Source organism: Schistocerca cancellata, chromosome 7 (assembly GCF_023864275.1).
Source record: "Schistocerca cancellata isolate TAMUIC-IGC-003103 chromosome 7, iqSchCanc2.1, whole genome shotgun sequence".
In the NCBI taxonomy this organism is placed as follows: Eukaryota; Metazoa; Arthropoda; class Insecta; order Orthoptera; family Acrididae; genus Schistocerca; species Schistocerca cancellata.
Window position 1 is genome coordinate 365,326,322 of NC_064632.1, and position 12,164 is coordinate 365,338,485.

At 42.3% G+C, this 12,164-nt stretch overlaps 1 protein-coding gene across 1 annotated transcript in view; it reads left to right on the forward strand.

The window, feature by feature from the left end:
- LOC126092147 (putative neural-cadherin 2) overlaps nucleotides 1-12,164 on the forward strand; it is a 92,781-nt gene that overhangs the window by 36,276 nt on the left and 44,341 nt on the right. Inside the window, exon 5 of the mRNA XM_049907615.1 lies at nucleotides 7,986-8,224. Coding sequence (XP_049763572.1) covers nucleotides 7,986-8,224 — 239 coding nt within the window. The remainder of the gene's footprint in view (nucleotides 1-7,985; nucleotides 8,225-12,164) is intronic.

Here is a 12,164-nt window from a genome sequence, read left to right on the forward strand (position 1 = left end):
CTTCTGCCTGGCAGAAAGAAAGGGTGTGGTTCCTATTTTTGTAACAGATGTGTGTGATCCTGTTGTAGAAGTAGACTCAAAATGAAACAGTACTCAACATTTATTGTAGCATACATGGCCAAGTTAATTATCATTGCACATTAAATTTTGAGAAATGTATTATGGTACTGAAGCTGTTCTCACAAAATTAATACAATGAGACCACACCATACTCCAGGGGAACATTGGGGATTACTTTAAATACATTCATACATATATATTAAATATAATTATTACTCTGTGCCAATAAAATATTTTAATGTTGTATAGTTGTTTATCTAATCCAAGTTGAAATACCTCCAAATTTCATAAACACTTCTCTTTTAGCATTTGATATATGACACAAAACTTTCATATTTTTCTGGGCATCTCTATCACTGGTAAAGGTGGCTCATGACATCTTCCTCCCAGTGAAGTTAAAATTATTAAGATTTACTCAGTCTAAAAGTGAAATCTAGATTACTGCCAATATGAGGTCATATTCTAGGGTAATTTGGTAAGCAAATTTTCACAATACAAAAAAAGCCATTAGAAATCATAAAGGATGTAAACCTAGAAACTCCTGTAAGCCCCTGTTTAACAATTTAGGTATTCAAGCTTTACCATGTATTTACATTATGGAGACTGATTTTTTTTTAAAACTAAAGTAATGAGTGAGGAATAGCAGACTACTTAAACAGTACAGTCATCACCATAACAGTGTTGTTGTTGTTGTTGTTGTTGTTGTTGTTGTTATGATCTTCAGTTAGAAGACTAGTTTGAAGCAGCTCTGCAGAGTACTCCGTACCGTGCAAGTTTCTTCACTTCTGAATAACTACTGCAACCTACATCATTTTGAACCTGCTTACTGTATTCGTCTCTTAAATAACATAAACTATATAAAAATTAGTAGATTTCAGCAGCAACTAAAAAACAGAAACAAAAATAAAACATAACAAAGTAAGCAAGCAAGCAAAATAAGAATAAGCAAGTGATATGTGAGTAGGCAAGCGTAGCACACATATTAACAGCTACTTTCAGAATAATATAATAAGTGCAGCCATGCGCTCTCTGAAGCAAGATGAGTATGGTTACATGATGTCAATTTCTGGTCCAAAACATCAGTACAGCCAAGCATTTTACTGGTGCAAGACACGCCATAGCCCAGAGATGACAGAAGGAGGGAATCTCTGTATTGAAACCAGTACAGTGCTTACCAGAATACTGCCTTTGATCTCATACTCTCTCTCTGAACCCTTTCCCTTCAAATTTCTACCTCATTGTCAACACAATAGACATGACCCTTCAGTGCTGCATGTCTATCCTCCTGCCATTCTTTTTCACCTCCCCTGGGGAACATGTCTTGAGTATTTTTGGGCATATATTCTGAATTTTCAGTAGCCTGTCATCAGAACAGTCCCCCACTGTTTTTTCATTCATTTTTTTCTTTTTTTGCTTCCCTTATACTATCCTCCCTCTGCTTTGATGTTTGAGGTTCCTCTTTTCCTTCTTCTTCCCTGTGTGTTCCTGAAGGCTGGTTCATGCATCTGATGCATAACAGGTGCTGGGTAACACACAATTCCCAGCCCCGGGTTGACAGGTAGTGTTCCTATGTACCCCCTGGTACAGGCCCAACCCTGGGAGGGGTGATTGCCTGACCTCTTACCTTCCCAAATTGTCAATTGGTCCCTCTGTCAGGTGTTTGGGAGGTATGACCTGAAGTGTGAACAATCACCTAAGGTGGGTTTGCCCCCCTCAGAGGGGGCCCTCCAATTAGAAGGGGCGCACCATCAGAGACGCTGGCAATCATGGGTGATTTTCTCACAATAAGCCACTCATCTTCTTTTCAGTCTATGTCTACTAAGTGTAAATGGTATGTGGCTAACGATTCACTGTTCTTTGCTATGGTTAATCCATTTCTTATTCAGAAAGGTGTTGATGCAACTGCCGGTCCTTGAAATCGTTCTCTTGTTTATACAGTGCACTTTGCTTTTGGAGACTAATTATGATCCTCAAGCGCAGCAACTGCTTGCAGCTTTACTTCAGTATGGCTATCCTGTTCATGTTGAGGCCCATCAAATGCTGAATTCTCCACACAGTGTTATTTACATTAGGCTGCTTGATGGTCTGACCAAGGCAAAAATCGAAACTTACCCCTCTGACCAGGACATCACAGCAGTCCATCAGGTAATGAAAAAGATATATACATCCTTAGTGCCCACATAAACTCTTTTTCTCATGTTTGATACAGTAGGACTTCCATCAAAGATCAAAGCAGGCTATGAATTCATCACAGTCCAACCATAAATTCTGAACCTAATGTGCTGCTACCAGTGTTATCGTTACAACCACACTCAAATGTCCTGTCGACACCCGGCCAAATCTGTTACCTGTGGTAGGGATGCTCACCAGGGTGATTGCCCTCCCCCTCCTCCCTGCTGTATCAATTGCAATTGCAACCATGCAGCCTCCTCCTGAGAATGTCCCGTGTATCTTGACGAGCAGGCCATCCAGGAGATCCGAGTGAAGGAAAAAGTGCCTTACCCTGACACATGCAAGTTGTTGGCTAGTTGGAAGAAGTCCTGTGTTTTACAATCCATCACTAATGGTATCATTCTTGCCACATCTAACTCATGAAGGACATCACCACACAGACTTGCAATCTCAAATTCAGCACTGTGGTTGTAAAATCACCCAGTGTCATGGTAGCATTCCCATCTCCTCCTCCTCCAGCTGTGCAACAAGCCACCAAATCTTTACCTCACCTGGCAAAATCACCTGCTACACAACCAGCAAGTCAGATGGGATGGAAAGAATACACCCACAAAGATTTTTTATGTGCCTCCAGCCAACAAACTTCTGAAACTTCATCTGTCAACTGCAAAGGCTCAAAGAAATCAAACAAAGGCAAACGGTCTCCTCTTCCTCTGACTCAAAGATCCTCTTCAAGGGTGTTGCTGCATGATACCTTCACCTGGCCAACCTCTTTTGTCACTGGTGCTCACCACCAATCAATTTTCTGCTCAGGAATCCGCAGACCAACTGAGGGAGAATGATGATGCCTGTGTAGATCTCATAGAGCAGGATCCTCCAACCTCTGTGCCTTGCAGCAGAGTGTCTTCGAACACTGGCACTCAGCAGCCACCAAGGTGACATACCTTCATTTTTTCCCTCCTCCCCTTTCCCTGTCATGACTCTCCTCCAATAGAACATATGCGGCTTTAGTTCCAACAAGTAAGAATTATGGTTGCTCTTGGAATCACAATGTCTACTTGTTCTCTGCCTTCAAGAAGCAAAATTGCATCCGCACAATCGCTTTGACCTCATGCATTTCTTTGCGATCCACTTTGATCTTCCCCCTGAGGACGGCATTCCATCTCTTGGGGGAGTCATGCTGCTCATCCAGAATGACGATCATAGTCAAACTATCTCATTGAACACATAGCTGCAAGCCGTTGCAGTCCACATTTTCCTTCCTCACTTCACCTTTGCTCTTTGTACCACCTACATCCCACCATCATGTTGTGTCATCAGGGCAGACTTCCTCCAACTTATTGGGCAACTCTCTCATTCCTTTTTGGTGCTCCCTGACTTTAAAGCACACCATCCCCTTTGGGGCTCTCCCAGAACCTGTCAGAGTGATGCTGTCTTGGCTGACCTTCTCAATCAAATCAACCTCATCTGCCTTTACACTGTAGGACCCACATACCTTTCAGATTCCACCCACACCTATTCCCATTTGGACCTCTCGTTCTGCACTGCCCAGCTTTCCCATCACCTTGAGTGGTCCATTCTCTCTGACGTGTACTCAAGCGACCATTTACCATCTGTTATCCATATGCTGGCTTCTACCGACCTATTGCAAGCCCACAAGGCAGTTTTATAAAGCCAACTGAAGGCTTTACTCCTCCCTGGCAATTTTTGATGAACAGCATTTCCCTATTACCAGGTAGAACCCATTACAAACGTTATCCTTACCACCACATTCCATTCCTCACTCCATTCCTCACACTTCATCTTTACCATGCCATGTCCTCGTCGCTTGGTGGACTGAGGTGTGCGAAGATGCAATTTGTGTACAAAGATGTGCTCTCCGGGTTTTTAACCATCATCCTACGATGACGAACTGCATTCATTATAAACAGTTGCGAGTGCAGTAATTGTATTCTTTGGGATAGCAAAACAGCAAGCTGGATTTCCTTTACTAGTGCTTTTAACAGTTCCACTCCCTCTTTTGTCATGCGGGCCAGTCTGTGTCGGCCTATTGGGACCAAGGTTGATTCCCCAATTTCAGGCCTGACCGTAGCAAATGGTGTCATAGTGGACACTACTACTACTACTACTACTACTACTACTACTACTACTATCTCCAAAACCTTGAGCTGCTATTTTGTGGATATTTTGAGCCCCACCACTATCACCTGTCTTTCTCCATCAGAAACAAGTGGAGGAGGCTTGGGAAATACCCTTCTCTTCTCAGAATCATGAATGTTACAAAGCCACTTTTACGATGAGGGAGCTAGATGATGCTCTCACTTCATCCCAGTCCTCCACTCCAGTGCCGAACGATGTTCACATTCAGATGTTGCAGCACTTTCTCATGTAGGCAAGCACTTTCTCCTTCCAATGTACAGTTGCATCTGGGCAGAGGGTATGTTTCCCAGACAGTGGTGTGAAGCCACTGTCGTACCCATACCTAAGCCTGGTAAGGACAAGCACCTTCCTTCTAGCTACCATGCCACTTCTCTCACCAGCTGTGTTTGCAAGGTGAAGGAACATACGATTCATGCCTGGCTGATATGGTCGCTTGAGTCTCACAGTTTGCTAACCACTGCACAATGTGGATTTTGAGCGTGCCATTCTGCAGTTGACCATCTCGTCACTTTGTCAAGCCATGTCGTGAATGGTTTTCTATGGGAATACCAGACTGTGACCACGTCTCTTGATTTGGAGAAAGCATACGACTCCTGCTGGAGGACTGGTATCCTCCACACTCTCTACACGTGGGGCTTCTGAGGCCACCTGCCCCATTTCCTTCAGGAATTTTTCAAAGACCGAGTTTTGATGTTACATGTGCATTCTGCCTTGTCAGATACCTTTATCCCAGAAAAAAGCTGCGCCTTAGGCATTCTGTTCTGAGCATCATCCTCTTTGCTATAGCCATTAACCTTATTATGGCCTATCTCCCACTGGGCATCTCAGGCTCTCTTTTTGTTGACAATTTTGCAATCTATTGCAGTTCTCCATGGACTCATCTCCTTCAGTGGCATTTTCAGTGTTGCCTCGATAGTCTTTACTCATGGAACAGCAACAATGGCTTTCACTTTTCCACTGACAAAACTATTTGTGCGAATTTTTGGTGGCGCAATGGGTTTCTTCGACTGTCTTTACATCTAGTGCCTGTTGCTCTTCAGTTTACTGAAACTACAAAATCCCCGGGGCTCATGCTCAATAGGAAACGTTCTTGGTCCTCTCATGTGCCTTACCTGGCTGCCCACTGTACCTGGTCCTTCAATGTCCTATGTGTCCTCAGTGGTACTTCCTGGTGAGCAGATTGGATCACCCTCCTCCATTTGTACCAATCCCTTGTCAGTTAGAAACTAGACTATGAGTGTTTCATTTATGCATGTGCATGTCTGTCCATCTTACACTGTCTCAATACAATCCACCATCATGGCATCCGTTCAGCCACAGGTGCCTTTTACACTAACCCAGTTGGGAGTCTGCATGCAGAAGCTGTCATACTGACGTGATGTTCTCTTCAATGGATATGCATGCCATTTGTCTGCCATGCCTGGCCACCCATCTATGCCTCCTTCTTCGAGGACATCTGGCATCTTAACTTCACACTACCTGCCACTTTCTCAATGAGTGTGAACCCTTCACCACCTTGACTTCATGCTATGACCTAGGTTCACCTTGTACTTGATTCACTTCCTATGGACACTACTCCAGACTTAATCTATCACAGTAAGTTTCTTGACCTTCACACAGAACTTCGTGATAGTGTACACAAAGGCACTGATAGCTCACAGACTGGCATGATTTCAGATGTGCCTTTGTCATTGGCACCAAACATTTTCAGTATCACCTTATGGAATGCTGCTTTGTATTTACAGTGGAGGTCTTCCCCCTGTATCATGCTACACAATACATCTGCCAACAAAGGCTTTTCAGTTGTGTTATTTTCTCCAACTCTCTCATTGCCCTTCAGAGCCTCTCTGTGCTGTACACAGTCCATCCCTTAGTGCAAAGGGGCCAGGAAAGCTTCCACTTGCTCACTCTTGATTGATCCACTGTGATGTTAATGTTTGTCCCTGGACATGTCCATCTGACAGGAAACGAGTCCACTGACACTGCAGCCAAGGCTACAGCCCTCCTACCTCAGGTTGCTAGTTCTTCCATTCCCTCCAGTGATCTCTGTATTGCTGTCTTTCAGCAGGTGGTGTCACTTCGGCATCATCAATGGTATTCCCTTCATGGGGACAAGCTCCACAGAATTAAACCTCTCCGACCTCCTCTGGGTGCTCTCACTGTGAGGAGATCATTTTAGCTAGGTTGCGTATTGGGCACTATCATTTTAGCCATTGCCATTTGTTAAGTGGTGATCCCTCACACTTAGTGCTCATTGTCATCAACCTTTGAGGTTCACCATCTCCTGACCGAATGCCTTCTTTTTAACCTCTTATGTTCTAATTTGTGTTTGCCATCTTGAATTATCAGCCCTTTTAGCAAACAACACGCAGGCTGTTGACCACATTTTACTTTTTACCCATGATAGCAAGATGGTGAAGGACATTTGATCTTTAGTTCAGGACCTCCATTGTCTCTATGGCATATTTTATGGACCTTTCTCCAAGAATAAGTCCCTATTTTTAACTGTCTTTTCTTCCGTCAGTTGAGCTTAACATGTAGTCACTTTTAACTCCTTTTTCATCTTCGTGTTCTATGGTTCTGAGATGGATGTGTATGACTTTAGTTGTTTTTGCATCCTAAAACAAAACAAAACAACTTGGGGTGTGAGTAATCTGCCCTCCTACCAAAACCTGTCCTTCTTTCTTCCCCGAGTTGTAAAGCTAAGAATTTGGATGTCTCTCAATATCACAGTACTCTAGGTGAACATTAACCTGAACATAGATAGTATGCTGTCAGTTGCGAAGTTCCAGTTGAGTAGGATAAACTTGTCAAAGACAAATTGTGGAATACAAAGCACAGGCTGTTGAGGTCACTGTGTATAAAATGTACTTGTAAATGGGTAAATTGTGACTGTATTACATTGTAATGAAGAAATACATCAAGCTTGATAGTGACTGTTAACTTGAGAGAGAGAGAGAGAGAGAGAGAGAGAGAGAGAGAGAGAGAGAGAGAAATTTCAGATACTGTTTTCTGTCAACTCACTCACTGTAGTTACTTTCATGTACTACATGCAATCAGTGAAAGACAACCACTCACCTACAGCAAGCAGATCTATGTTTGGAGAACAGAAGCAAATAATAGGAAATAGCATTCACACTAGCTTTTGAGCACTCAATCTTTTTTTAGAAAAAGTAGACACAATCACACACACAACTCCACAGACATCCAAACACATGTGTAATTGTGGCTGTGTTGTGAATGTGTGTAATTTTGACAAAAAAAGAGCAAGTGCTCGAAAGCTAATGTCAATACTGTTCTTGTTTACATGTTTCTGCCCTCCACCAATCAATTCAGTATAGGTTAGTTTACTTATTGATCCATCCAGGAATTTCCATTATTGTCATGAATTTCGTACACTGACACAAGTTTTAAAATTTAATTAATATATCAATTACTCCCTTTAATAAACCCTCCATTTGATGTTCTCAAGATGACACATTTCTTCACTGATCCCAGTTTTTTTTTATTTATTCAAAACAAATTAAACAATTAAACAGTATGCAAAATAATTTATAGGACTGCATATGGTTTATGTTTTTTATTTATTTCAGGTGTGCAGAAGAAGTACTGAAATTTGGTAACAATGACTGCACAGACAACAATGGATGTTCACAACTGCCATGCTGGAATGGGGGCATGTGCATTTCTCAAGACATTCTGTCACAGTATAATTGTTCTTGTCCTGATGGGACATTAGGGCCAAACTGTGAATCTGTACTTGAAAGCCAAATTTTCCAACTTAGTCCCAGTGCCTTAGCAGCAATAATAACTTGCTTTATCTGCATATTTGGTAAGTATGTAATATCCTTTGCAATAACTATGAACTGGAAAATGTCATGATTAGCTGAGAAAACTTTGATTGTGCATATTGGCATATACCGTGTATGCAGTTTATTTAATAACATTCACAAGATGAAAATAAACATTCACAATATGACACATGCAAGTGAAAGAAAACATCCTTTGTTGAGTTAGGCTACACACACACACACACACACACACACACACACACACACACCAAAGCAGAGGTAAGTGCTCGTTACATGATTAGATTAGATTAGATTAGATTAGATTAATTATTCATTCCATATAAAAGAGGGAATCCTCCTGGGTGTGGAACATGTCAGATAAACACACTACAAAATTGTTATTAGAAAAACTTGAGTTTCATTAATTTTAATGATCCTCAGTCAATAAACAGTAAAATTATGTAGATGAATTAAATTTAAACTTCTAATATTTACAGGTTTAATACTTACATCTCCTTTCATTAAATCCATCATTCAGACATTTGCTAGTTTCTTGGCTATTACAACCAAGTACTGTCAAAAATTAAAATAAATTATTAATTTCAGTGATCCTCAGTTAAGAACAGTCAGATTATGTACAAAATTTAAAATTAAAATTCCTCTATTTACAGTCTTAAGACTTACATCTGCTTTCCATACATCCATCGTTCCCACAGTAGGTAGTTACTTGGCTGTAACAACCATGTATTATCTTATGATACAAGCATACCGGAGTTGGTGGGGTGTGGCCCATGATGATGATGATGATGATGATGATGATGATGATGGCATGATGTTGTTGATTGGGGGAGTGGGGGTGTGACAGAACAGAGAAAGAGAAAACTGTTGGATAAAGGGTGTGGGGAGAGTGCGTTAAAGGAGCCTGAGGCCAGGAGAGTTATGGGCACAAAGGATGTGTTGCAAGAGTAACTCCCATCTGTGTAGTTCAGAAAAGGTTGTGATGGAGGGAAGAATTCAGATGCCCTTGATTGTGAAATAGCCACTAAACTTCGGCATGTTGTGCTCAGCTGCATTCTGTATCACTGGGTAGTCAAGTCTGCTCTTGGCCAGCGTTTGTTGGTAGCCATTCAGTCTGGTGGACAGCTGGCTGGTTGTGAAAAACTGTGTAGTGATTGTAGCAGTTAGTATATAATGTGGCTGCTTTCAGAGGTGTGCTGCCTCTGTTGGGGATAGGATAAGCCTGTGAGAGGACTGTTGGAGGAAGTGCTTGGTGGATGGACTGGGCAGGTCTTGCATCTGGGCTTCCACAGGGGTATGACACCTGTGGCAATGGGCTGGGAATGGAAGTAGCATAGTGATGGACCAGAATGTTGCATAAGTTGGAGGGAAAATGGAATATACTTCATGAGAGATGGAAGGGATCTTGGTTAGGGTGTCCTAAAGTCTTATTCAGCCACTCACACAACTTAAAAACAATATCCTGGTCCATCCTCATGTCACTCATACCTCCAACTTCTTGCCACATGGGAAGACCCAGATGCAAGACCTACACAATCCACCCACCCAGTACTTCCTATTCCAATCTTGTCACATGCTTATCATATTCCATAAGAGGCAGGGCCACCTGTGAAAGCAGCCATGTGATATACTAACCATGCTACAGTCACTGGGCAGCTTTTTATCTCAGTATGACCAACAGAATGAATGGGCACTGCAAAAATGTGGGCAAGAACAAAGTTGACCACCCAGTGGCACAAAAAGCATCTGAGCACAACATGCTCAATGGCTTCTTCACAACCTGGGCCCTCTGGGTCCTTCCCTTCACTACCTATTTTTCTGAACTACACAAATGGAAGTTTTCCTTGCCCCAGTCTCCTTTAACCCATTGTCCCCACACCTTCTACCCAATGTAGCTTATTTATGGTCCTCGTGTTGATAAGAAGGGCACCAGGGAAATGAAATACTTCGACTGTACCAAAATTAGCACCTGCTCCCTTTCAATTTGGGAAATTGGTTACCAAAGGCTAAAGGAAGAAATAGAAGCTATTCAACTGTAATGCAGCAGAAAAATGTTTAAGATTAGATGATCAGATAACTAATAAGGAGGTTCTAAATTGACTTGAGAGAAGAAAAATTATGGCACAACTTGACTAAAAGAAAGAATTGGTTGATAGGAGCTACTTGAGATGGAAGGAATTGTTAGTTTGTTAATGGAAGATGTTCAGAGGGTAAGAATTGTAGAAGGATACCGAAGGATAAATGCAGTAGGTGTTGTGACTCGCCGATCTTTCAAAGTGCCGCTGTGCAGTTACACGTATCCTCTACATGCAGCGCTGTCTGCCAGCCGTGCAGCAGCAGCAGCGCCACCTAAGTGGCCAGGCAGCCAGCGGCCGCTAGACTCAGACTCAGTTATGATTTGACTGTTAAAGTGTACACACATCTTACTCTGTTTACTTGATCTGTGACTTTCATGTATTGCATCTTCCTTGAAATATATTTGCTCAACTTGAAGTTATAACAATTGGTGATGAGGATGGGATTTTTCTTTTCCATCGTTGACCCACATGTTTCCATGGCTACTTTAGAGCAACTATTGCAAGGTCTCATAGAACAGCAAATGCTTCTCACAAATTCGATTTGTGATTTCATCGCGGCATCTCTCATCATTGTCTCTACCTCCTTTTCCTCCTTATGCCGAGACAGCGGAATACTGGTCTGATTACAAAAAACGTCTTTGACAGAACTTCTTGGCATTTCATGTCGCGAACGAACAAACATGTAAGTCTCTGTTCCTTTCATGGATTTCACCTCAAATGTATTGGTTGTTGTCGCAATTGGCTCCTTTGAAAGAGCCTGCGTCTTTGTCTTTTGCTGAAATGTGCTCACTTCTGTCTGTCTATTTTCAAAAGCAAATGCATGTGGTAGCCTCTCGTGTTGCCTTTTATCGTTGTCAAAAACAACCAAATCAATCCTATTGTGCTTGGGCTGCTGAACTTCATGGCCTCAGTAAAAAGTGTCAATTTGTTACTGAAGTTCACAAAGAATCCTACGCCGATTCCATGGTACGGCATGCTATTATCCGATCGGCACCCGACAAAGAAGTTAGGCAACGTGCCCTTCAGTTGGCAAATCCAACTCTAGATTATGTCCTATCCATCGCTCAGTCTTTTGAAATTTCTTGCGCCACTGGAGTGCAAATAGAGGCATGGGGTGACATCGGGGAAATACAACCTCCGTGCGATGTTGACAAAGCGTGTGGCATATCCCCATCGGCCGACGTGCCCGCAGTACTCTCCCAAGTGCAGCCTCGGCCTAACCATAAACAAACCTCTAAGAAACTGCAGCAAAACCCAAGGCAACTTCCTTCATGTCCGCATTGTTTTACGAAACATTCACGAGAAGATTGTCCACAATGTTGCGCCGTGTGTCACAAATGCATAAAAAAAAGGGTAATGTGACATCTGTTTGCAAATCCGACCACATAGATGATGTTCATGAACATGACGCTGTTCCTGATTCTGTGTTGTCTGTCAATTGTACTTCTTCCCTTTCAGGGAAGTTATTCCTCACTGTCCAAATACTTGGTTGAGATGTTCGCATGCAGGTGGATACTGGTTATGCTGCCACTATCGTCAATTCTCAGACATATTTTCAGTTGGGTTCTCCAATCCTGTCACCTGTCACTAGGCAATTATGGACTTATAATAAACAGAAGATTTCTCTCTTGGGACAATTTGATGCTGAGGTATCTTACAAATCTGTTGTTCGCACTGTTCCCATATTTGTGGTCGACCATAGTAACGCAGAGACTCTTTTTGGTTTCGATGCCTTTTGCATTTTTGGGTTCTCCATAGATGACTCTGTCAATATCGACTCTGATGCTATTCCTTATGCTCAATTTGATTCCTTGCCGACAACCTTTTCGTCTCATATCACACTCAAACCAACTGCTCGGCCCAAGTTTTCTCGGGCTCGGCCCAT